The following is a 26,712-nucleotide window of genomic DNA, read 5'->3' on the forward strand; positions in this document are numbered from 1 at the left end:
AGGGGTGTACTACTTGCCTGGGGGATCTGTGCTGATGGGAGATCCAAGACACACCAAGGTGCAAATCTTGCTCTCCTCTGTTGCCATCAAAGTAGGTGGCTCTGGTTCATGTACACACACACACATACACACACACACACACAAACACACACAAACACACAGGCCTGACAACTATTTGAATTTTTCAACTTCCTTCCATGTGACCCAGTGGAGCTCAGTGAGCACCCAGGCAGAGTGCCTGCAGCAGTGTCCATGTCCCCTCTGGATGGGTGATCCTCTCCATCCGACTGTCTGTGTATATGGACAGTGATACACTTGTATCACCTTGCAGCAGTTCCTACACCCACCTTTTGAAACAAGAATGGATCCAATTTAGATCCTCATACTGGTTGTAATCAATGTACTCTCTTAAAAGGAATAGGTACACTTAGGGTATATTTACTCCAGAATGTATCTTTAGAGTAGTCTATCTCCTCTAAATTGAGAGTAAAATGCATTGCATTGAAAACTGAGAGTAAAGTACACATTGCATGTGTACTTCATGGAATCATAGAATCAATGGTTTGGGTTGGAAAAGAACTTGAAGATTATCCAGTTCCACCCCCCTGCTAGGGGCAGGGACACTTTCCACTTAACCAGGTTTCTCCAAGCCCTATCCAACCTGGACATGAAGACGTGCAGGGATAGGGCATCCACAGCTTCTCTGGGCAACCCATTCCAGAGAATCTGAATGATTAAATTAATTTACATCCCATTTTCAATTTTTTAAAATTACATTTTAATGTATGTAACTATTTAAACTATTTGAAGATATTACTCTTTATTAGGAAGAACATTTTTTGTCAGATTTTTCTGCTGATAAAAACCTCAGCACCCAGGAACGAGTAACACCATGTGTGAAGTGGCTGGCTGTGGTGCCAGGTGTGGAATTTGGGGTGTTGCTGGAAGGGCCCATGCCTAGCCCAAGGCATCTGCTGATCAGAAGAGCAGCAGGGAAAGGAGTGATGGTGGTGTGTGCCCTGGGACCACTGACATTGTGCAAGGGCTGCCAAACCACCCTGTGTGTCCAGAAGTTTTTACTGCTACTGAGGTCCCAATGGGAGCAGGAAACTGAACCTGCAGCTCTGAGACAACCCTGGACAAGACACTGGGAAGTTGAGTTGCTCCATCTGTGAGTCTGAATATTTGCAGAGGTGTAAGCAGATGAGCTGTGACAGCCCAGGGAGAATCATGCAGCCTTGATCTCAAACTGGCTTCTGGGGGGATGATCTGCAACCTGATCCCATTTGTGTGCTTAGCAGCAGAGCAGGGGAAATTTTGGGGAAAACAATTCACCTTTCATTTTAGGGAAAACAATTCACCTTCACTTAGAAACTCTTCCCATTTAGAGAGGGGAATCTAGGCATGAACTATTTGTTGATTTACTGAGGCAAGCAAGCTGACTGGCTGCTCTGTTTAGTGTGGAGTGAACTGATTTGGCATGCACACCAGCAAAACCTTGGTATGACTGAAAGAAAACAGAAAAATATCTCACATATTTTCAATTGAAGGAAAGCATTCGGCTCTTGCATTCGTAAGTAACTATTTAATGAATAATAAAAATAGTCACTGGGGATTCATTGACAGGTGGGAAGTGATTAACTTTCTAGCAACTATTATGAAAATGGACCAAATTCTAATGTCTGAACACACAAGGTCTAATTTTTCTTTTTTTTTTTTTTTTCTAATTGAATTTTTGTATTTGGAAAAGATTACTTCATTTATTTACTTCTATTAATAAACTAAGGCAGGAAATGCCAATGTTTTATTCACAGATTTTTACAGGTATTTTGCAATTTTAATTAGTCCACTGCAAAGGTTTCTTTTTAATTATATTCAGTGTCACACTTCTCTGAAAGAGAACAGAAAATAAGGAGAACAGAAAATAAAAACCTGTTTGATCCTGAGTTACCCATTAACAACACATTCCCAAGCTGTCTAACTATAGAAGGAGCTGCAAAAAAGGCAAGAGTGGTAACTCTCTATATAATAAAAATTCCTGGTTTTGTCTTTAAACTGCATCCTTGGCAATGACACAGACCTTTGCATCAGATAAAAAGAAAGCTCCACCTTTCTTCCAAGTTCCTTCTGTCACCCTGCATAAAACCTGTAGAAGAGACAGGTTTCGAAGCATCTCCCCATTTTTAGGGAAAGGGGCTGAGGAGCCAAGGATATTTCATTGCAATGCCCCAAGATTTATCAGCAACACCTGAAACCCCCAAAGAAGATGGCAGACCCAAGTGGGACAATAAGTTCCAGTACATTTTGAGCTGTATCGGATTTGCCGTTGGCCTGGGGAACGTGTGGCGCTTTCCGTACTTGTGCCAGATACACGGAGGCGGTAAGATTGGAACGGGACTTTGCCAAAATACTGAACTGCAATTCTCATACAGCTATACTAACCTCTGATGGGGATGGAAATTACATCATTTATACCAGTTATATCCCTTTTTAAAAAATACTGATTGTCATTAATGTCTTTCACCAGTTAATTAGCTCTTTCCATAGAAATATATTTTATTATAAAATGATACATTCAGTTAGGAAGACCAGACTGATGCTGACCTGACTGATGATAGAACAAATCTATGTTTAAGTTTTTATACTGCTGTTGAGGTGCCAACGGAAGCAGGAAACTGAATCTGCAGCTGGCTACCGTAAGGAGAAATGAGAAGTCCTTGGGAGGCCTGAGGGAACTGGCCCCTAGACAAATGGCCACTGGACTTCCCTTTGGGATGGCGAGTGAGCCATTACCCACCCATGCTCTTAGGAGCTACCTCATCATCTGGAATTGTCCCTGCACAAAACTAAATTGTGCTTTTGGCTGTCTGTGAGGTTGTTTAAAATGCTCAGCCGATGGAGCAGCAACAGGAGCCTGCCAGGTGTCATGGACAGCTGCCTAAGCCCGTGCCTGAGCACCAGTTCCACAAAGAATTGCTTTGGAAGCAGATAATTTGGTAAATATAAATGGATCTGAAAAGAGTGCTTGGTAACTCACCATTCACAGAAGCTTTTGAAATCTGCCATAGTAAGCTGTCTAAAGAAGAGTGAGCAAACTGTTTCAGCCCAGTATTATTTGTTATCTTTCAATTAATTGGAGAAACCAAAAATTCACACTTGGAGAAAATGTTAAGTAACAGAAAATTTTATCACATCCAGGTTTGTTTTACTGAGGTGTCTGTATTGATGAACTACTTCTATTTCAATCAACCAAGGAACCAAGAATGGATGTAGCCTGTAAAGGAAAGTGTTTCAGAGAGAAGTAGCCACTTAGATAGGGACATTCATTGTAGCTCAATGAATGAGCTATAGCAGGTTGTATCAAGAGAAAGAACCTTGGCAGATGTAAGCAGAACACTGGGACGTAGGCAGAGATATTGCTGCCTATGGTAAGACAACTTCTGAGTCTCCGGCTTTTTCTAAAAGTCCACTTTTTAAAGTCAACTTTAAAAATTAAACAAAATCTTTAAAGACAAAATAGAGAAAAGTCCCAGCAATTATTCAAGGGTTAGAAAACTTCTGTGACACAAACAGCTTAAGAATTCAATCTATTTAGGTCATGAAATTGAAAATTAAAGAGTATGTTTATCATAGCCTGTAAACAAGAAAATGGAAATTATTTTGGTGGCAAGGAGCTTTTTAAGGCTGAATATGCAACAGGTGAGAGTTACACAAATGGAGATAAGACAAGAAGCAGTAGGTAAGATTCCTCCCAGGACACTAGATGGTTTCTATCATTTATTTTAAAAATGTGAAACTCCTGCAGAAAAGTACCATCACTGGGTGGCTAGAAAGCCAGGAGTACACACTGTTTCTCTGTATTTGTCCATGGAAATTACTGGGGGAAAAACCTGTCAATTCAGTTAATGATACTGGCATTTATGAGACATGATTAACATCTTTAGAGAGACATCCCCACAGCAGATATGGCATGAGACCCGCAAGGAAAATATTCTTATGAAGCAGGAACTGTAGGTCAAATCCTCTACAGCATCTCAGGTGATCTTTCTGTCTTGGAAAGCAAGAGGAAAAGCATTCAGGATTAACAAACAACATAATAAAGCAAACATAATGTGATGTTTTTATAATGTAGTGAATGATTAACACAAGGTGCTCAGTGGAAAGTTTGAAAATCCCAGGCAGGATAATAGCAAGATGCAGCTCCTCCACACATTTCATTGCACAGAGCAGCTTCTGGAGCCACCAGCTGCAGGGGGCTGCACAAAATTTGTACAAAGTTGGGATTAAGATGAAATATTGCTCTACTGCCCATAAAAAGGCTCTCACACTTTCCTATGAAGCACCAACTGTTGCTTCTCCATGACCAGCTGTGGCCAGTAGTGTTTCAGATCCCAGCCTCACTTCAGAAGATAGCAGTGCTCATTTGCCCCTGAGGTTTGATCTCTCCCCTCCATCCTCCCTTCTGGGCTCCCCTGCATCCCTGTCCTCACTGCCCCAAGAGAAGCATGAGTCTGACTGCAAGGAGGTCACCTGTCTAATGGACTTAGCAGTGCTCAGAAAGTCTGCTTGCTTGTGCATCCAGCTCCAGAACTACACTATTTCCCACAGGAACTTCTAGAGACAAAAAAGACAGGGGGTAGAGCAGGTTTAAAGAGAGCAAAACCAGGGAAATGCTGCAGGGGCAAGGGCTGAGTTGCTCCTTTGCTCTCTGAGTAGTAATGCTGCCAGTGAGAAACCAGCTTAAAATAGCCACCAGACTCACTAATGGCAAACAGCCACTTTGCATCATCACCAACAGTGGCACAAGACAGTGGTGAATTAAGGTCAACGTATGGATGGGCGGCCAGTGTTTGGTCATTACTGGCCCCTTCAACAAAGGGCTCAAAGAGCTCAATAGCAGGATGGACTCTGTAAGAGAATGCTGTGAGGTTTGTGAATAATTTGTCACAGAAAGCTGGCATTGGAAAAGTTGAGTGAGTTATGAAGATCACTGAGAAGACTGAGCTCTTGCATTTACATCTGTGTGTAAGGTAGCTGCATTTTTCTTCTGTTAATTTAAAGCAGTGACGTGGTTTGGGTTTGCATTTTCAAAAGCAAATAACTCAGGTGCAAAAGCCCAACAGATTTTCAGGTGTACTGGAGCATAAATCCTGCATGTGTGCATGTGAAGATGTGCACATGGGAGAGACCAGCAGCACTGTGTTTGACTGGGAGCCCTGAGAAGTGCCATGGCTTTCTGCATGCAGCCATAATCACAAGCATGGAGAAACCAGGAATGGATATGGCATAGACATGCTTGAAGGCTGGATGTCTTCTGGGGTTGTTTTACAGCTGGTTCAGATGATATCATTGTTTCTGCATCTTCTCAAAAACAAGAGATGAAAACAAGTGCTTGTACATTTGTCTTGTGTCAGCTGTTCCCATCAGACCTCTGGCCCTGATTCATTGCACATTAGTGTTACTCAGTAACTCAGATCTAATATAATATCAGTTCTGCTGACATTTATCACCTGCTGCTGTTACTGATTATTTGGGTTTATTGCCTGAGTTAAGTTAGCTATTTACTTTTCATGACTAATGGGTATGAAGGTTGTTTGCCACAGTTGGTAGAGACAAACACAAATGTTCCCAGGCAACTGGGATTGAAAAGAATTCTCTAAATAGCCCAGTACAGAGTTTGTCACTTAAAACTGAGACACTAACAAGTCATACATCCATATGTTTATATAGGGAGCCATCTGAGCACACTTAAAGAACCCAACTCAGTTCTAGCTAGAACTGACTATAGTGGTTTACTTTGGATTATAGGTAGTGTACATATATATATATATGTCATATATATACATGCTTGCTTAACCCGTGGGTACTAAAAATGTGTATAGTGCCTGAGCCTATAAACTTACTGAAAAATATCTGTAATATAAAATACAAATTAAAATTTATTTTCTAGGAAAAGAAATACACATAAACACTACTATAGGTAGCAGCAACCACCATCTAAACCCCACACTGCTACACACTACAGTCATGCTACAAAGGGAGAACTGTTTACTTCTGGGACAACCATTTACAGACTTTCTTAACCTGTGGCCTACTTGACCTTTTGCTCAAATTTGAACTACAACGTGCTGTGAAATGCCTGGTTCGCTGTGTCCTCAAAAAGAAAACAAAACCTAGGAGGAACAAATTGTATCACTGAAAAATACTGGGGAGAAAAAAAAAAAAGCAAAACCCAAAACCAGCTCAAACAAACACATGTTGGGAAGAGCAGAACTATTCACTGTCTGACAGAAAAATTGGATTACAGCTAGTAACAAATTCCATTTTCTGGTTTATTGCCATATCCTGCCTAAACCCTTGGTGAAAAGCTGTGACATGTGGAGTCAATCCTTTCATAATTTACTATATTTGATTGCCCTTTATATCTCAGGTTGGTGCATGCTTGTATTTGAAAGCTGCCTTCTTGCATCCTTCACATTTCACAGGGGAGTTTGCCAAGATTATTTTAAGAGTTATCTGTGGGTGTTACCCATCTTCATTTGAAATGGCCATTGCCCCTTTGGTTTTCTGGACATGGCCTTGGCTCTCTCACTGTCTCTCTAGGACATACAGTCATTTATGTGGGAAACCCAACCCTGCCAAGTTTCAGTCAGTAAGGTGTGCAATGTGGCCTGCAAGGCAGCATCAGTGCCATCATAAGTGTGCTGCACAAATACAATGCTTGGAGTAGCTCATACTTTTCATCTGGATTGAGGCATGTGAGAAGACATAAAAGAGGTCATGGAGTGCTATTTTCTAGAGAGAGGGCTGAGTTTGATTAAGTTGCTTTTTTTCCTATCTGATGTCTTGATGTAAATTCCCTGCTGTGTTGACTATACCACACTGCTTAGCCACTGAACTGCCATGGAGAGAATGGGACAGGTCTGAAAATCCCCTTTGAATAGCTAATATCTTTGTATCTGTATCTGAACAAGTAGCTCCCACCTATTGCATAAAATTGCATAAATTATCTCAGCTATCTTGCCATTAAGTTCTTAGTCTTTTGGAAAAGTGCACCCATCCCCATTCCTCCTATGTACCAACAGAACTAATGAAGTGGATCTCCGAATGCTTGCTGCATTTTATCACATTGAGATGTGCTTTCTGAATTTTTCAGACCCTACAGATGCATTTCCTTCAAAACTACTATTTTGCCACTTTCCAGCTCATTTGAGTCTTTATTATAATTCTTTTTTCTACTCCCAAAGCTCTATCTGAAGGAAAAGTACTATTCATGTTCTGGCCTTTCAAATGCTGTTGTGTCTTTGAATCATCATTTCAAGTCACTTGCTTTACTTCTGCTAGATGATTCACAGGCACTGGTAAGATGCAAGATCAGTCCTTCCTGATTTTTGATCAGTATTTCTCCACCATTTAGGAAGTCGTAGTATCCCAATAGCAAGCACACTTCTTGGGTCTTTTTTATTCTGCTTCTCACCGAGGCACATTGATTTCTACAGGTCTTAGTACACATATATTAGGAGGTCACCCAGCTGATACTTCAAACTGCTTTACATTTCCACTAGCCCAGCCTGTTGGTCTCTCTTTCCAAGTGACAAACCCAATTTTGTCGTTTCACTCTGCTTTGCTGGTTGCTGAGAGCCAACTTTAGACTGCACTCCTCTGGAGCTCCCTGTCTCTCTGTCCTGTGGAGCACTGGCAGCTCTCCCCAGGCTGCCTAGAGGCTCGTGCACTTTCCCCCCAGACTGTCACGTGCAGGTGATACAACAAAGGTTGTGCCCTTCCAGTGTCATTTTGCTGGATATGGTTGGGCAGTTGCTGTCCTGACCTGACTTGCCCGTGCACTGCAATTGAGGGGTCAGGTTTTAGTGCACCTGCTCCTTCCTTTCCAAGTGCTGTGGCTGTGCAGCTGTCCCCACTCCAATGGTTCTTCAGCAATCCTGTTACACACTGGAGCAGCTCGACACTTGGGCCTCTCTTGTAAATGACCCCAGCTTACCAGTAGTGCAGTAGTTGCAGTTTTTGATAGCCTGATTTGAAAAAGCTATTTTTCAACAGCTTCTGTGTCTTCTCATGCGCAGGGCATTGTTCCATGGTTTGTGATATCCTTGTGCAGGATTCCTTACAAAATAACTTTTGACTCTTGCAAGTTTTGAAGAGTTTTGAGTTTTTTTTTCTCAACCTTCTTTTAGTACCACGTTTCTACTTGCAGGATCGATGTTTTATGAATCTTCAGTGTCTTTCTGACAGAAGGAATGTTGTAAACTAAAATTTTCCTAAGTCGCACCCCAGGGATGCAACTAAATCATGCTTTGGCAATACTTTTTATTTTTATGGGCATTTCTCCAAGCTTTTAAAGTATTTAAAAATGCTTCACCACTATAATTTTCCTTTTTCACTTTTCCAGAAGAAAAAAAAACCTAAACTCTTTCCTAAACTCTTTTTTTTTTTTTTAGGTAGAATGTACAGATACAAGATAATTTGTTGCTTGTGCTTTATGATTTTTTCTGCTATAGTTTCCTTTTCCCATCCTCCATGGAACCCAAATCTACAGAGTTCTGCTGTGCCTGGGCTTAACATCACATGGGTTCTGCTGAGGTTTTGCTGTGCTTATGTTTGAATGCTCTGGTTTGTGGTACCTGCTGTGTCTTAAGTTCTCTGCTTCTTGGATTTTCTGCTTACTTTCTTCATGATGAGATTTCTTGTGGCATTTTTTAAAATGGGTACTTATTTTTTACCTTCTGGCACATCCTCTATCTATTAATCAGAGCTCTCAACTATACAGTGCTTGAGGGATCTTACTCACTATTCCGTATCTGATAGCTTACTGTTAATGTTTCTCCATGTTTTTCTGTAGGTGGGGGATTTTATTGTGGAAGAGTAAGCTTCAAGTGCTTCAGCAGACTGTCCTCTTTTCTTTTTGACTAAAAATATTGTAATGCAAAGGAATGAATAACTAAAAACTTACTTTACACTACAAGCCATTTACTCGAATTAGGTTTGAGAAAGATTAGATTCATAAACTATTTCTTTTTAACCCATTCCTTTGCCATATTTTCATATTTGCAGATAGCAGATTATTTTATATGATTCTCATGGAAAACCAGTATTTTTTTCCCAAGTGTGACATTATGTTTTGCCATGCTGTAAATATGCCTGAAGATACACACAAGCCAGCACAAAGTAAACATGGTTTTATCAGCAGAATGTCTAAACATGCTCTGCTGCCAGTGGTTCAACTAGCAAACAGAAAAGGGGAGAGAGATAACAGTTTGCACTAATTATTACCCAGTTATTTCCCAGGAGATATGATATGGGAGATAGGCTGGTCTCTTATGGAGTGCTCTGCTAGCGAGGGCTCAGCAGGGATTGCAGCATGGATTGCAGCTGCTGCCCAGAGTTGGTGGAGAACCAGGCAGATGGATGAAGAAGTAGAGCACTCCATACTGCAGTGCTCTGGTCACTTGCCTCAATATTTTGCTCTTCTCAGGAGACAGGCCAAGGCATGAGACTGTCAGAAGGGCTGGGCTGGCACCCTCAGATGTGCTGTGGATAGGAATTCTACAGCAGGCTTGAAACAGACCACAGGACTGAGCACGGCAAGAGGTTACTGGGTTCTTCTTGAAGGGACCTCAAACTGAGGATTTAACATACTGGGAATTAACTGTGAGATTTGTTTTTCAAATTTGCTTCCCAGTTAAAAGCATTTCAAGAGTAGAGATCTTAAGGTGAGACATTTATTTCCAAGTTTGGCAGTTTATGAACAGTTCTTTCCTGAGAAGAGCTTTGTGATTTTTGTTTCTACGCATAACTTGATAAAAGGCTAAACCATCCAACAACGCACCTTCTCTGGGTGTTGTATGGATTTATTGCAGCACGTAACAAGAGGTAGCAAAGTTATTGCAATACAACACTAACTCAAGAGATTAGATTTTATCTGCCCAGCCTTTCTAAATAGCCACTGATTGCAGAACCCAGGCGCCATTCCAGGTGGAGACCAGAAATCCTTGTGCATTCCCCCACCTCTCTCTCAGGGCTGAAGACAGAGCATAAAGAAAGTTTCCTGAGCTGGAGGAGCAGAGCTGAGAGGACCCGGATATGAGGTCTGGAGGCAAATCAGAAATTATAGAACAAGGCACAAGTTTATTGACAAAGCTATGAGGAGTACGAAATCTGTTCACATTTGTAGGAAGATGGGGAGGTGACTGAGGCAGGATTTCTGTCTTTGTCTCCCTGGAGAAAAGAGACTTTGTGGTCACATGTGATCACCATGGCAATAAACTTCAATCTATTCCACCATTTCAATTTAACTGGACATTCGGGCAGGTGGTACAAACATACTGATGAAACTTCTGGTCTCATGAAAATCAGCATCTGTGCAAAAGAAGGGAGACCCAAATGTGTGTCCCTTCTGGGGGAAGGTGGGGGAAGAGAGGCATTGCACACAGTTTAGCAGGAATCAGCCAGGCTGTTGGTAGGACTGGTCCCTGCCCACAGTCAACCAACAGGACACACTGCTTCTGGCTCAAGGAAGATGTTGAGAGGAAAACAGAAAAGATGTAAAGGACACAAACTGGGAAGAAATGAAGTTTCATGGCTCACATGTCCCAGAGAACAACTTCAGCCTTGCTTCCGGTTTTTCATTAGCTAGAGGCTCTGTGGTCTGAGCAGAGCTTCGTGCAATAAAATAACCTAGTCTCTTGGGGGTATAGAGCACATAATCCTGATTTTCCAGAGCAGGATGGCGGAGCACAGGCCTGAGAGCCTTAAGAAATGAAATGAGGCAATGCACTGAAGGGAAAACAGATGGAATAGGAGACAGGTAAACCCCTGTGCTTTATGAGAAGGAGGACAAAAGATGCTTAAAAGAAAGGGAAATGGATGAAATAGTGAGGTTACCTATAATAGGCTGCAGCAATGCCTGAGGGAAGTGTCCTGCAGCACTAAGCATCCCAGTCCCTCCTCCTCCATCTTCACTACCAAAATTACCAGCAACAGATATTACTTGTAGGTGTCCCTAGCAATGATCCCTCTCTCAACACATCCTACAAGAACTTTGTAAGGCTCATAAAGCAGATTAATTATAAACCAGTAATTTCACTGAGATGCAGAAAAATCATGTGGCTTAATCACATTAAAATGTTTTTTCAGGGGCTTTCCTGATACCATACTTCATCGCTCTTCTCTTTGAAGGAATCCCACTGCTACACCTCGAGCTGGCCCTTGGGCAGTGCCTGAGGAAAGGCAGCATTGGAGCCTGGAACACCATCTCTCCTTACCTTGGAGGTGTTGGTACGTCCCTTCAGTCCCAGCTCAAGGAACTGCAGACAGCTCCCACCCAGCACTCACTTCCTACAGACCTGTGCCTGATGTGTTTTAGGATATAAAAAGAAATGAGTGTTAGGATTAAAAAGGAATATTTTGTAATGAGGGTGGTGAGATATTTAGGGATGGTTTCCCTAGAAACATTGAAGGCCATGTTGGATGGGGTTCTGAGCAACCTGGTCTAGTTGAAATGTCTCCATCCATGGCAGGGGGGTGTCACTAAATGGTCTTTAATGTCCCTTCCAACCCAAACCATTCTGTGATTCTGTAATTGTGTATTGCTCTCACCAGGCATTACTGCAGGCACATTTTAGGATCATTTGAAGAGCCTAAAAGGCAAACCTAATAACCTTTGCTGTGGGGACCATAATGAAATGGGCTCTGTTCCTCAACACTGCCATACCATACCCTGGTGCTCAACAAGATCTGCCTGCTCACAGCACTTCTTGCTCCTCCCTCACAGCCCCTCAAGGACCCAGTCTTCTCTGTCCATGAATAGCAGACTTGAGGAAGGACAGAAAGACAGGAAATCAAGGATCCTGGTACCTCCTAATGAGCCCAAAGCACATGGGAAGGCTCCCCTCCACAAGAGGGTGGGGCTACTGAAAGGACTTTATCAACACAGCTGGGCATGAGGGACAATCCACATGGCATAGTGCACCACACTGGTGTGCAGTCCTCTACTGCCAGCTCTTTTCTACTTATTTAATACACGAAAAAACACATCTGGTGTCCTGTGTCCACCATTGTTAGGCTGCAAAAAGTGATCCAGAATAGCCACCAGGAGGAGGTTAAGGCATTGACTCTCCTGGGTATTTGAGGTAACACACCCTTGTGCCTTCAGGGCAGGGGGAATGCTTCAGCCAGCTCCTGCATGCTTCAGCCAGCTCTGCTGGATCATGACCTGCTTTAAGCAGGTGCCTGAAATGGACTTGGCACTGATGGCCCTGCCTGTGTGGGAGGAGAAGGGGAGGGTAAGAGGAATCAAGGGCTGGAGGGCAACAAGAAAGAAATACCAAGCTGCAGGTGGTGCTTCAAGCTAAACCCATCTCCTACAACCAGGCATGTTCATACTCCCTTTGCAAAAATGCAAGCAAGCAGAAACTGTGGTGTTGATATTCTTCCCTCCTCATCACAGGAGTAAAACAGTGCCAAATTTAGGGCACCTGTGCATGATTTGGGACAAGAGTGGCCTCACACAGCTACAGCACACTATAAAACTTTGATCTCTTTTGCTCTCTGCTATTACAGTTGGCCAGTATTGTAGGAAACAATGGACTACATACTAGAGCAAAGATTTCAACCCTAACCTTCTATGTAAGTAGAGAGTCTCAGCATTCCTGGAGCAGGGCTGGTGATCTCGGGGATTGTGCACCAGTGTTTGGCTACTGAGGACCCAGCTGCCCATCTTTCATTGGAAAATCTCAGGATGGGATCAGGGGGATGAAGAAGAAAATCTTGAAAAACTAGGAAATGAGAGCTTCTAACAGCTAGTGCAGTGACTGACTGATAACTTTTTCCAAAACTTTTCTGAAGTGAGATCTTGTGCTTTCCGTAGGAGTTGGTTCATGGATGGTGTCGGTTCTGGTGAGCTTATACTACAACACTGTTTTAACTTGGGTGATGTGGTATTTCATAAACTCCTTCCAAGAACCTCTTCCTTGGAGTGTTTGTCCTCTAAATGAAAACAGAACAGGTAAGTACACCTCCATGAGCACTGCTAGCAAAACAACAGACTCTGGGCTAATCAAGAAACCACACTTTATTTTGCCCCAAATTGTGCACAAGTTCTGGTTTGATTTCCTGTTAAAAAGGTACAAGAGTCATGCTGGCTTGCTCAAATTCATCATCCTCACAGGAACAACAATAGCCAGAAAGTCCATGAGTCCTTTTGCTTGACTTTAAAATGGGAAACAAAATATGGAACAAGTCCTGCTGTCCATTACAAAATCTTCACTAACACTAAAGAGAGACAGTGTACACAAGCAGAATAAGCAAGAATGCTGTTTTTTAAAACTATTTTTCAGCTTCCATTTTTTCTCAGAGCATGAGAGAGAATGAGTTCCAGGGCACAGCAAGAAATACCACCTGAGTAAAAGGCTAAGAAAAAAGACAAAACATAGTGGAATTAAACTTTCTTTTGGAAACCTTAGGACTGTTCTAGAATAGGAAGACAAATGGACATCACAGGTTGTGGTGTACACACTCCCTGTTCCCTTTTCTTAGGCATTCCCCCCTGTTTGGGGAATGTCCACTCCCCTGCATGCAGATGCCTGAAGTTCCTGTTCACAGAAGTCCTGGGAACTCAAACCAAAGAGGTCAATGCCTGGGTCTTTCCCCACCACAGGGCCATGACATAGCCAGGGGAGCCTGGACTTAGATGTATTCTCAGGTGCCTGAAGTTTGTTATGACTTCACCAGTTTGTAGCTGTACAGCTAAAAAATTTCATTGTTTTCACTACAATTAGTTTAGATTTTACCTTGCACTGAGTACAACACTGCTTCTAATCAGGAAGTTATCTCCTGTGTAAAATGCTGCTGATGTTCTGGTGAAGGTCTCACATAAGTCTCATAGTCTGAGCCTGCTGTGAGAGTTTGTCTTGCTGCACATTACAGAGAGTCCATCGCTGTACTAGATTTTGCAGTCCACAATTTATTCTAACACTTGCCACATTTTTTTTTCAGGGTTTAATGAAGAATGTTATGAAAGCACTGCAGTAAATTATTTCTGGTACAGGAAAACTTTGAACATAACACCTGATATTGCTGAGAGTGGCACATTCCAGTGGTGGCTCATTTTGTGCTTAGCAGCTTGCTGGGCAATTGTCTATCTCTGCACCATCCGAGGAATTGAAACCACAGGGAAGGTATGGAAAGGGTAGAGAAGTGATTATCCTACAGTTTGAAATCTTGCCCTCCAGACACTGAGTTTTTACCACAAAAAGGAAAACCCCATTTACCCCATTTTACTCCATTTACCACACTGGCACCATTCAGTATGCTCCCTGTCCAACAAATTGAGAACAACAGTACAAGTGGCTTAAAATGATGCTTCTCTCCTTTTCCATTGCAAACACTTCTGCCCTACCAGCCTTCCCTCACACAGTTTTAAGAGCCATTTTGTTAAAAATATATTCTGCAAAAGTACACCTTGTTTATTTGAAAGGTGTCTGTATTCATCTGTAGCTGTCTGATCTAATATTATTATTATTGTATGTTGCAATAATTTAAATAGGATTGATTGAACTTACTGCCAGTAACTCTCTGTCTTCTGACCTCCTTATTTTAGGCAATTTATGTAACAGCAATATTTCCATATCTGGTCCTGACTATATTCCTTATTCAAGGACTCACTCTACCAGGAGCCACTGAAGGTCTGATTTACCTCTTCACCCCTAATGTAAGTATTATTATTAATTTTCCTTTTACTCCTCCTCAGATTTCATACCATTTGCCAACAACTCCTGGATTAGATGTCTGTCCAAGAGCTCGGCTAAGCTCTTTTTCTGAGATGAAGTGACTTAATTATTTTAATGTATTTTCACAAGAAAATAAGCAGCAAAGAATTTAACAGTTCAGTAGTAAGCCTATAAGAAAATACTGGAAAATTAAGTTTAAGAATGTTATGGGTGCCCCAGTCTTTAATGTGTAAGTGAAACTGATGTACTTCACAAGTACATGAGAAACATGGGATTTCCCTGCCACTGCTACAGAATTTACACAGCTTTAATCTTTTAAGAATTCACAACAAGAACAACTGAGGATTTACACTGTAAATTTTTTTGAAGGTTTAAAGTAATTTTCCCCTGCCCCTGTTTCTTCATAGTATTTCTCCCCTCCCCCATATCTCTTCCTAAAAGACAGAATTGCTGGAGAACAGCCCCTCTCCCATTTTTCTTAACTTCTCATAGGGACAGGAGTTCCAGATTCCTCCACAGGCTGCCCATTTCAGAAGCACCTTTCCTACACTGTCCTTGGCAGCATTCCCAAATGCAAAGTCAAACTATCCCACTAAGTGGTTGCTATCCACTAGAGGCTCCTCACAACTCTGCCTTCATGGCTAAAAAGCTCCATGAAGTGGTGGGTGTAGAGGAGGAAAAGCAGCACTCACTGTCACATTCTCAAGCATCTGCTGCCTCTGCAGCCACAGCAGTGCTTCAAACACAGGAGCACTGGATTTTTCCTTTCCTTTCCTAAACAAGAACACAGATATTAAAGAAAACATAAGCCAAGAAGTTCAGAGATACTTTACATGCCAGATGGGAAAGTGACAAGAGCAACGGAAAGCTCAGATGAGATATGTTTTATCTCTCTTTCTACAAGCCCAGTGGCACAGACACCCATCTAAATGCTGCCAGAGCTGAAGGACAAGCTTGGTTTTTACAGATTGAGATATTCACTTACATTTTTGAAGGGCCAGACAGGACTATAAGAGGTTGGTGCAATGTCTTAGGGAAGAAAGCAGCTTTGACAACACAAACAAAACAGGCCTCAGCCCGTCATCAGTTGGTCTCAGCTAGGCTGTCAGGTTTCTCTGGAAGAGCTCAGGCATTTCTGGAATTTAGTTTGCAATGATCCTGAACTGAATGCAGGAAACTAGATTTGTGTGTACTCACAAAGCCTGGAGGTATTGCAGTGCTGAGGAGGAGCAGATCATCATAAAAGAGCTGGATGGATTTGTACACTGGCAACAGAAGTCAGAATGAAAATCCACCTGCAGAGAGCCTGCAGCTGATGGTTTGCTGGTTTGAGGAAGCAGATCCTGGGGACATCCTTGAAAAGTCATCTGAAGATGATTTTAGTGATATTCTTACCTACAAATGTGGAAAAGCTGATGTAACAGCCTGGTAAGTGATACCTGCTATCGGTGTTGCCATTGCACAGAAGTGTAAGAGATGGCTTTGTTAAACTAACCTTCCAATTGCTACACAGGGTTGTGGCACTTCAAGGACTTCAAAAGCACAGTAAGCACACAGCTTCAACACTGCCCTTCTCTCTTCATCCCCTTAGCCCACAACTGCAGTACCAGTATTGCCTTTGCTGTTAGGCTATTCCCACCCTCCCTGTGAGCAAACACTGGTTTTTCTTTTACGCTGCTCTAGAGGGGATGCCTCAAAGTGAGCTGTACAGGAGGGCTGTTAGGCAGAGATTTACTAGGCCCACCCAGACCCCATCAGTTTACAAAACTGTAAAGCATATTTCTCAAATGTGTGCTTCTTTTCCTGTCTTTTTGCAGAAAAAGTTTTAGCAAAATAAAGTAAGAATTAAATCACCTACTGTCTGTTTCAGCTTGCTTTTAAAATACATAAAATCAACCTTCTTGACATTCTTCCCTGATTGGAGGCAATATTTTCCAACTTCTTTCCAACTTTGCAGTGCAGCAGAAATTGTAGTTTCTCTGTAATAGCTGCTACATCCATTATCTCATAACTGTGACACCTCAATGTTGTTTGTGAAAGTCTGTGAAAGTAACACCTAGCACAAAAAGCCCCATCTTACCCAGTTTCAACATCATAACCACCTATGATGGTGGTTATTTACCACAATTTACTTGTTTTTCTAAACCACATTTTTTAAAGTTTATTCACTTTCCAAGTTTGTATTTTAGCTCTTGTTAGTAAGTACCACAAATAATAAAAGCATACATATGGATTTTAATTATGCAAGGCTGTGTTTTTATTTTCATGCAAAAATACATAATCAGCTTTTGTCATCTGACACACTTTCCACCTTAAATTTCAGAATAAATAATGAATACTTCATTTCATTGACTTTCAGACATAGAGAAGTCTGATGATTCACTCACCTTCTCAAAATTCTTGGTTACTTGGAAAATGAAGATGCCAAGAAAACAAAAAATTATCCTGAAGTGACACCTGAAGGGAAAGCAGAAGTTGTACAACGATGAAGCCACACAGAAGCTGGAACAGACTTTTGGAAAGGTTTTTGCAAAATAAATAACCAGAGGCAGCAGAAACAAAGCAACAAGATTCCATCATGCATCAGCAACATTCTGCATGTCTCAGCTTCAGGGGACACCTGTGTCACCTAAGGAATACAAATGTCTCCTTCTCCAGTCTCTTTCACATTTGAAAGAACTTCAGAGATTGTAAATATTTTGAGGTTCTCTGGCAATGAACAATTCCAAGAACTTGGTTGGGCAACTGTTGCTGTCCACAGAACTCAGCAGCTATTTAACAAAAAAAAACCCAAAAAACAACAACAAAAACCAAAAACAAACAAACAAACAAACAAAAACCCCAAAAACACCAACCAAAAAAAAAACAACAAAAAACCCCACAAAAACAAACTAAAAAAGGCAAAACCCAAAACAACAACAATAAAACCACACACACAAAAAAAAAACAGCATAGGCCCGCAAATCCTCTATTCACAAAACCATTAGCTGTTTTTACAGCAAAATTACATATCACAGGGACCCCAGTAATTTTGTAATTTTTAATTCTGTTTCTGTCTGTGCTTCATATATTCAAGAATCCAAATACACTTACTTTCCTCCTTACAGGGAATGAACAGGGGACTATTCATTAACACTGATCATGCATCTTCATCCACATGTTTCTGGCATCAGCACATTTTTTCTTCTGAACATATGCTTATAAAACCTGTATGCCATATAAATATAAAACAACACTTTCAACAATTTGCTGAAGACCAGATAATGACATTGCCATGGCATGCTTTCCTGCCTGTTATCTTTTCAAGTTTGGGGGTTGATTAGTATCTTTTGGAGTCAATAAATGCACTGCACCTAGGACCAGTCTAAACTATATCCAGACTCATTTGCCAAAGTTCCCAATGAGAAAGCCAGACTTTTAGGAGTCTCATCTGTCAGCATCAACTGACTTGGCAGCACTTAATCAAAATGTGAAGGCCACAGAGCCACGTGAGTGCCAAGTTTCTGCACTGCAACAGCACCTGCACAAAGTCCTGCCAGTGAGCACTCTGGCCTTTGAGGGCTTGACTGTGATCTTTCAAAATAAACCTCCAGAAGGGTTTGCCTTTGCTGAATCACTTCAGCCAGAAATGGTTCCATGAATCTGCTGGCTGTGTTGTGCTGTACAAGAGGTGACACGACTCTGCTGTGCTCAAAGCACTGGGCTCCCTGTGGAGAGAGCACCTGCAGTAATGGCATTGCCTGCATCCATCCACACCGAGGTGGACCCATTGTTCTTGCTCTTCAGGCTCAGGCCAGCTTCAGAGAAAACCAAAATGCTATGAAGGGTCTTTTGGCATACTTACCTCTCACTCCTACATATGTTCGCAGTCATGGGCTCAGATCACAAGCACAGGCACACAGACACAAAACACACGAGTTGTCCTCCATGACTGGGATGCAGATTTGACTCAGACTGTTGCAAAACAAAGTGAAATAGTCTACAGTCCCAGCATCACTTCTGAACTATCTGACTTTTTAAACATTCTCAGCAAAACATTCTTCTATTCCCTGTCCTTGATAATGGATCAGAGAGCAATTCACATGGTAGGGTATAACACACCACTTTGTAGGTTTGCAGTAAAGTAATATTCATGGATCACACTTCCATTTTGTGCATTACTCATGTTTTATCTCTTTCTTTTATGCAGATTTCAATGTCAAGACTCCTTAGTGCAGCTATTTAAAACTGCTTAATGTTCTCTGTAATCCACCAATCATTGCTTTTTAATTTACCTTCCTGTATCATACTGCCTTTACAACAAAATTCAAACTTGTCAGTTTCTCCTTTTGTCTTGTATTTCCTATGCTGATCTTCTATCTTTATTGCTGTTTTCACAGCACCTTGAATAGCAGATGCTGCTCTTAATAACTGTTCTCTTTTTGCCTGCTTGTGCTTTTAGTCCCTTCTATTAAATTATTTTTTAAGCAAATGTGGGAAGCTACAGAATCACTTTCTGTCTTAAAACAGTGAAGGTTTAGTATTTGTTTATAGAGTTTTAGGAAGACAATATTCTTTAACTGCAGGTTAAGTACATGAATTTAAAAAAAAAGAAAGTAATTGAGGAAAAATGCATTTTCCCTATTGTGTTTCTAGTATTTATCACTTAGAACCACATTATAACATCAGATAGACAAAGTGTACAATAAAAAAGATTCTATAATTCTTGCACACATTTAAATAGCCTCTATAATACTCTTGAAAACACCTGTTTTACTGACCTGTTTAGTACCTATTCCCACTTTCATAGTATTCATAGATAGCAACACAGCTCAAAATTCCAGAATTGAAAGAACAGGTGAGCTATGAGAACTGCAAGAGAAAAAGAAATTTTAATTTAAGCCTAATACATGCATTTCTTTCAATTATTTCAGCTGAACACTTTGAAAAATCCCCGTGTATGGCTTGATGCAGCTACACAGATTTTCTTCTCTCTCTCTTTGGCTTTTGGAGGGCTTATTGCATTCGCAAGCTACAATCCAACAAAGTGAGTAGAACCCCAACCTTTATTAGCTGGCTGAACTCTTGCTGCATTTTGTGCAAGTTCTTTAAATTTTCAAAATGTTTTCCTTAATTTTTCTAAAGGATCTTTAGAAAAGCATCTGTCTTTGTAAAAGGCCCACTAGATTTTCTAATAGAAGGGGGAAGGGGAGGGAAGGGAGGGAGGGAGGGAGAGAAGAAATTTTAAAAAACATGTTTGCACAAATAACTGCATTACAGATAAGAAAATCTGTCTTTTTAATCACTTCACTTGTTTAAATGCTATCTCTAGAAATGACTGTGAAAAGGATGCTGTGACAGTAGCAATTGTGAACAGTATGACATCCCTCTATGCTTCCATCCCAGTCTTTTCTGTTTTGGGGTTTAAAGCAACCACAGCCTACTGGGACTGCTTGGACAGGTGAGAAAGCTGTGTTCCCAAAGTTATACTGTGGTTTCAGTGCCTAAATAGGTAATGTGATAATGTGTTATTTGAAAGACATGTTTTTAGAGAATTTATTTTCATTACAAAAGAAGAGCATCTGTATGGAGAAGTTTAATGTAAAAATATAAAGTACTATGGGACTGAGTCAAGGATGATAATTTGTAAGAATAAAGACAAATTGCAGAACAACCCATTTCAAGTAGTGCATCAAGGTTTGCACCTTACTCTCAGGATAGCATTAGAAGTAGTAAAAATCCTTTCCTTTTTCTATTTCATTAGAAATTTATTTCACTAACTTATTAAACACAAGTAATAGAAATGGTCTGGAGACCTGATAAAACAAAAATGATTTAGAGACTGAATCTGCATAAAGTAGTCAGAATTTCTGTCTGAGACAACGTTAAATAGTCTGAGTATTTTCTACTATTTTATATATAAAAGCTGTCAATTAATATTTTCCTTTATATTGTAAACAGCAGCACAGAAAGTAAACACAGCTTTGGAGTAGCATCTGAATACACAGCATAGCATTTCCAGCCACATCATCTGCAAACTTTTAAACTAAAGTTTAAATATGTTGGCTTCTCTGGCAGGAACATTATCAATATAATCAATGAGTTTGATCTTCCAGAAGAAAGCATCATGCGACAGAACTATACAACCTGGATTAGTTTTTTGAATTCATCATATCCAGAAAAAATTGCTGGACTCAAACTGAAAAGCTGTGATCTTCAAGAATTTCTTGATCAGGTACCATAACTGATTACAACAGGTAATCCTTAAACAAAATTACACAGAAGGATTGGTATCATCCTTTTTCTTACATGTATTCTGTTCTACCTGCAATGATATATTACACATAATCATGCAACAAATCAATCTTTCAACATTTGAAATAACAATACTGCTGTAGGATAGTCTGACTGTATCGCTGTCCGTTATGGCAAACAAAACTACACATTATTGCCACAAAACTGATCTTCCAGGGTGCTCCCACCAGAAGCCTACCATGGACACTAGATTCAGTCCTGGTTTGGTTTGCAGAAAAAGGCATAATGGGGGAACACATCTAGATGAAAGATTATGGAAAAAGAATGCTGAATGGGAATTTCCTAAATCTGTATTTAGGAAAGTATCCAAAAATCCATTACAATGTAAACTGTTCACCACCAAAGTACATCATGAGCCTCTACTTATTTTCCAACCTTCCTATAACATTTCCCCTACCACTAAACACAGATGTTTCTTCTCTGTTTTCTCATCCTACTCATTGCACTTGCTTCGGGGATCCTGTTAGGCACAGTCAGTGTGTGCTAATGCACGACAGCCCTAACATACAATAATGGTAAACTAGCCTATTTTACTCATATGATGGAGAAGTCCAAGGACAACATTCCAGCCCTGGTACAAGTCAGTTTCTTTTGTCTCATTTCTTCTGATGGCATCCATTTCTGATTTACAGTTTGAAATATTTTACTTCCAAGTTATAGCAACATTAGCATTTTTCAATGCTTAGATTTCAATATCCTTGTCCTTGGGAGACTAAATCAAAAGAAATTTGGTTGAAATTGGCTTTTTCCCTATTAGTCTTTTCTGCCTTGGCCATTATAGGGGGTTTTGTGGCCAATGATTAATGAATTCTCTTGGTGTTAAGAGTGATAATCATATCCTTATTTACACCTCTTTTTTTTTTCCCAGAAGCTACTAGATTCTAAAAATAGATTTCTAAAAAGCACATTTAAGATGGTATTAGCAAAGCAATTTCTATTACAATTACAACTGTCTAGTCTGCTTAACTCTGAACCCATCTCTCTGTGCAGGCTAAAATTCTGCTCTGTGCTTGTCTAGATATCTCTAGAACACTTAAACTCCCCACTGCCCATTTTCTCAACTGCTGGCTGCCACAGAGGCCACAGGGTGACCAGCAACCTTGACTCAGAAAAGGGCAGCAGTGTGTTATAATCACTTTATGCATGAGAAATGACATTGTAATGTGTATTTTTATCTGTGAATGCTGCAGAGCGTCTCAGGAACTGGCTTGGCTTTCATTGTTTTCACTCAAGCTATCATCCTCATGCCAGGCTCCCAAGCCTGGGCCATCCTGTTTTTCATCATGTTGTTCAGCTTGGGCCTTTCTTCGATGTTTGGAAACATTGAGGGTGTCTTCACTCCTCTTCTAGAGCTTCAAATTATACCTAAATCAGCACCTAAAGAGCTATTATCTGGTAAGGTATTTGCTTTGTTCAAAGAAGGTGACTTCCTTATAGATGCACAAACTATTAACTGCTTAATTAATATCACAGAAGAATTAATAATTTTTAGCATTAATTTAGCTGAATGTCACAGTGTAAGTAAGGGCAGTGGTTTTGTTTGCAGAAGATAAGCAGAGAGATGAGGTAGCAGTTATGGCAGAAGCTGTCAGGTGACAATATTATATTGCCTTGGCCAGTTTTTTTTTTTAGTTTGCAAATTAAGCTGTTTCAGTCTGAGAAAGCTTGTTAAATTGCTATTCCTGGAGTCCACTCCACTCTCAGCTATTGCAGTCATCAGGAAGAGCCTTGCCTTCCCTTAAGCCTTTGGCACTGATACAAATCACTTTAAGGCACCCAGTGACATCAGCTGGTCTGCCATAACCACCTGCACTTGAACTTACCACTGTAAGAGAGGTCATTCACACCTATTTCACCCAGATTTATGCTGCTACAGATTCACATTTACTGTGAACATGTCAGAGTAGAAAATTACCACTTGAAAAATGAGGAATGAAGGTGTGTGATTCTGTTCTGGCACCAAAACTGGAATCTTTTCAACCAGCCATGGTTATTGAACAAAACCCGCTCCTTAAGAAACAGACTCAATGAGAGTCTGAGAGATCCTACTATGAATTTGGTCCAGAAAAATCTATAGCAGCTGCAACTAATAGACTAATATTTCTGCAACGTGCCCTTTTAAATTCTTATGGGAAATATTGCTGTTATGCCTTTTGTAGAGTCTTCCTGTGGTATCTAAATAGTAACCCTAATTTTAAAATTTTTCATGTAAAAACAAATTTATTCCCAACTTGATGAGTTAACAATATTATTTTAAAACTGATTTTCCAATTGTGAACTTTAAAAAATAAAAAAAAAGTCTGGAGCCAACATTTTACAGAAGTGAACCAAAGGCCATCTCAGAGTTAGAAGTAATTAGCAACACATTAGAAATATGTACAAACTGAGTTGTAGCCCACGGCTATGTCCAGAAATACGTTTATTCCTTCCTTTCCTTCCCACTTTTTCTCTCCATTACCCCAAATCTAAATCTTGACTAAAGGGGAACTGGCTGTACAGAAGTGTGCTGAAACCCAAATGACACATGCTGGAACATAACACAAACATTTGTAGCTCTGGGCTCTTAGAGGAAATGGGGACAGAAATCCAGTCCTTACATTTCCAAGGTACCACCTGCCTGCAGTTTAAGCCTATGGCTGCATGGAAATGAGTCACCTGAAACTCACTCCAACAGTCAAAAATTAACACTGGCTCACAGCACAGCCCAGGCTGTCTGATGGAAGAAGTACAAACAACTGAAGGATGCTCTGAGTCACATGAATGCATTCCTCCTGCAGGAGTAGTGCTCTTGGCCAACACACAGGGGAAAATTGAGTTTGGGAATTGGTATTAGCTCCCCTAATGAGAAAACAGCTTGTTGTAACTCCACAGAGAGGGAGAGAATAAAAATTATTTGAAAAAGAACAAAGCAATTTAGAACAAAAATAAACCTACCAAGTTGAGTACTCCAGTAACAAAGATATCTTTTTTTCTTCAGGTATAATATGTCTAATTAGCTTCCTCATTGCTCTGTGTTTTACACTGGGTTCAGGGAGTTACTGGATTGACATTTTTGACAGATATGCAGGCTCAGTGCCTCTTCTAGTCATCGCTTTTTTTGAAGTGATTGGAGTTGTGTACATCTATAAAATTAAAAGGTATGTTGGAAAGAGATGGAATTTTTTCTTCTAAGACATAAATGCAGCTCAGGTTGCACTAACTTTGACCCTAACCTGATTTGATTTGGTGCTGGTAACTGAGACATTTTCCTAGTGGGCTGTTTGTTCCCTTGGCAATTTAGTCTTTTTATTTTAAATATCTGAATAGTTTACAGAACTGCAGCAATATTATCATAATTTATTTAAGCTCAGAAACCTTACACTAGGTACTCAGGTAATTAAACTGACAATGTAAATTGGTCATCCATCTCTGGTATGGCTCAGTAAAGACCTACTTGGATGATATTATTATTTACTCAAGCAAGCAGTGTGTTATTAAAGAATGGTGTGGAATAGAAAAGATTTACAGTGCTGTGCTCTGTGTTTCCAACTTACAGGAAACTATAAAACAGGGAAACTATTACCACTCTAGCTCTGACATCATCATAAACATGCCCTCTTTTACAAGGTTCAGTAAAGATGTGGAATGGATGACCGGAAGAAAACTCAATCTCTTCTGGCAGATCACATGGAGGTTTATTAGCCCTCTGCTCCTGCTAATTGTCTTCATGGCCTTCGTTACTCTTCAGATGCAGAAGCCACCAAGCTACACAGCCTGGAACCCTAAATATGTATGTGCTCAAATATTTTCAGCACTTAAAGGAAGAATTATCAATTTTCCTCCTTTACAAGATCCTTTAATATTATTGTTATCTACTGCTTACCCATTGAAAATAGCTTGAAGTCATGTAGTGCTCAGAATGAGAAGGCTCCAGTGTGCAAAGAGGTTAAACGTACTAAAACCTGTCTCCTCTTGAGGTGTCCTGCTTATCCCATGCTTCATATTTCTTATGGATGTGTGTAATGCTCAGAAGTGTTGAAGTGAACATGTTACAAACATTCCATACCCACAGGGGGTTCAGAGGTAGAACAAATGCCTGACGAGCATTAGAGCTGCATAACAGACATCAGGGATGAAGGCATTTCTCAGTGAGAGCTACCAATATCACTGGGGCCCTGATGGATACATGAATGTGTACTTTGGACAGGCAGACAGAGAGGCAGTGGTCTGAGTACAGTGTTGGTTAATTCAGCAAAAAAGACATGTCCATGCTGAGAACATTTCATCTGGATGTCACTGTCTCACATCAATTGCAGTTTCTTTGACCTCTCTCTCAAATACATGCTTGTATGGGCGTTTGAAGATTGATTCTGTTCCCAAACTGTGTGAGGATTACACAGCAGCAGTGTCTCCCCCAAACGCCATCAAGAATCCATCATCCCAAATAAAACTCATAGCCACAGACTTGCAGAAATTGCTCTATCATCATTCCCTCAAAATCTCTGATATATAACTTCCCTATTTGACAAAGAACATACTCGGGAATTGTTGAAACCAGTTCAGCTCTGAGTAAAAGAGGAATGAACACAGTATAACCAAGAGCGGGTGAAGATGCGGTAACACTTGGGGCAATCCCCACAGCCCTAGGAATGTGTCACAATTCCAGCTATACATCTCTGAAAGTGTAAAACATTTACAGCTGTCTCTAGACCCACAAGAAGGGTCTGCAGAAGAGGACACAGCCACTGACTGCTACTGTATTCAGAGTAAAACTTGCTATCCTTACTAAAACAGCATAAGAAAATAAAAATAGAAATCATAGCAAAATCTAAGCGTACCTACAAGTTATTTACTTTGCTTGCTTTTTTATCTCCACAGGAAGGCTTCCCCATGAAAGAGGAGAAAGTTTATCCACCTTGGGTACAGGCCATTTGTGTGCTGTTGGCTGCCCTTCCTTGCGTGTGCGTACCTCTGGTAGCGCTCTTCCACCTGGTCAAACAAAAGCAGAGGAGCAAGGAGCCAAGCCTTGTACCACCAGAAGTCTCCTCCTGTCAGGGGGCTAACAGCAACTTTGCTCATCCAAAAGAATAAATATCCATTGTCCCTGTCTGTAAGCAAAAATAAGACAGCCTTTGTTACACATTATTAGCTGTCATTAGTATCATCCAACCAACCTGGGATACACAGTTCATATGCTTACAGCAATCACTACACTCTGTAAACAATGCTGTTGTGTTTCCTTCAATTTCAACCAATTTTTCAGCTTCATGTATCACTCCAGCCAGAATTTGCACTTGGAAAGCCTGTTAAGTATTGTTGCTGGCTTCTTTCTTCACGTTTAAAACACTGGTCTGCTCCCAAGGATCAGCAACAAAAATTGGAACACAAGCACGTACAGTTTCATTCACTGCCCTGCCCCTCTGCTCCAGGAGATGCAGAATGGGAGCCCTCCAAGAACAAGGACTGCTCTTTACACTCTAATTTTTGTAAATCCCTATACACACCTAAACAGCAGTCATTTTGTGATTATTTCATATTCTCAAGCATTGCAAGGAACAAAGATAAAGCATCAGCAGATAAAAAGAATGTTAGGTAAATTTGAGCAATTAATTCTGCACAAATATCTTAGCAGATTCCAGAATTTATTGTAAAAAAAATTTACTGTAAAAAAAAAAATCCCCATTTTCCCCCCTTT

At 40.6% G+C, this 26,712-nt stretch overlaps 1 protein-coding gene and 1 long non-coding RNA gene across 5 annotated transcripts; one reads left to right on the forward strand and one right to left on the reverse strand.

The window, feature by feature from the left end:
• Positions 1 to 2,223: 2,223 nt before the first annotated feature.
• Positions 2,224 to 26,108, forward strand: LOC129120688 (sodium-dependent neutral amino acid transporter B(0)AT3-like). The gene is made up of 12 exons (XM_054633432.2): positions 2,224 to 2,380; positions 11,152 to 11,292; positions 12,884 to 13,021; positions 14,011 to 14,192; positions 14,615 to 14,725; positions 19,658 to 19,770; positions 20,056 to 20,184; positions 20,802 to 20,958; positions 22,229 to 22,433; positions 24,016 to 24,175; positions 24,645 to 24,807; positions 25,896 to 26,108. Exons 1-12 carry the CDS (start codon positions 2,224 to 2,226, stop codon positions 26,106 to 26,108), a joined length of 1,869 nt encoding a protein of 622 aa, XP_054489407.2.
• Positions 9,724 to 25,981, reverse strand: LOC129120698 (uncharacterized). 4 transcript variants are annotated; one of them, XR_013183460.1, is made up of 7 exons: positions 25,856 to 25,978; positions 19,505 to 24,160; positions 17,838 to 17,951; positions 17,132 to 17,201; positions 15,942 to 16,139; positions 11,280 to 11,366; positions 9,724 to 10,374 (listed from the first exon to the last, which is right to left on the reverse strand). It is a non-coding gene; the product is annotated as an uncharacterized LOC129120698 (long non-coding RNA). The 4 variants fall into 4 exon arrangements; XR_013183459.1 differs by lacking the exons at positions 9,724 to 10,374; positions 11,280 to 11,366 and having other exon boundaries at positions 13,070 to 16,139; positions 19,505 to 19,595; positions 25,860 to 25,981; XR_013183458.1 differs by lacking the exons at positions 9,724 to 10,374; positions 11,280 to 11,366 and having other exon boundaries at positions 13,070 to 16,139; positions 19,505 to 19,595.
• Positions 26,109 to 26,712: the final 604 nt, after the last annotated feature.

Source organism: Agelaius phoeniceus, chromosome 1 (assembly GCF_051311805.1).
Source record: "Agelaius phoeniceus isolate bAgePho1 chromosome 1, bAgePho1.hap1, whole genome shotgun sequence".
NCBI classification, from domain to species: domain Eukaryota; kingdom Metazoa; phylum Chordata; class Aves; order Passeriformes; family Icteridae; genus Agelaius; species Agelaius phoeniceus.

What these genes read in the sequence shown, in the direction of transcription:
- LOC129120688 (XM_054633432.2), top strand. Translation starts at nt 2,224, where the DNA reads ATGCCCCAAGATTTATCAGCAACACCTGAAACCCCCAAAGAAGATGGC. An exon ending in TACTGGGACTGCTTGGACAG is followed by an intron (nt 20,185 to 20,801) that starts GTGAGAAAGCTG and finishes CTTCTCTGGCAG; the next exon opens with GAACATTATCAATATAATCA. An exon ending in CAGCCTGGAACCCTAAATAT is followed by an intron (nt 24,808 to 25,895) that starts GTATGTGCTCAA and finishes TTATCTCCACAG; the next exon opens with GAAGGCTTCCCCATGAAAGA.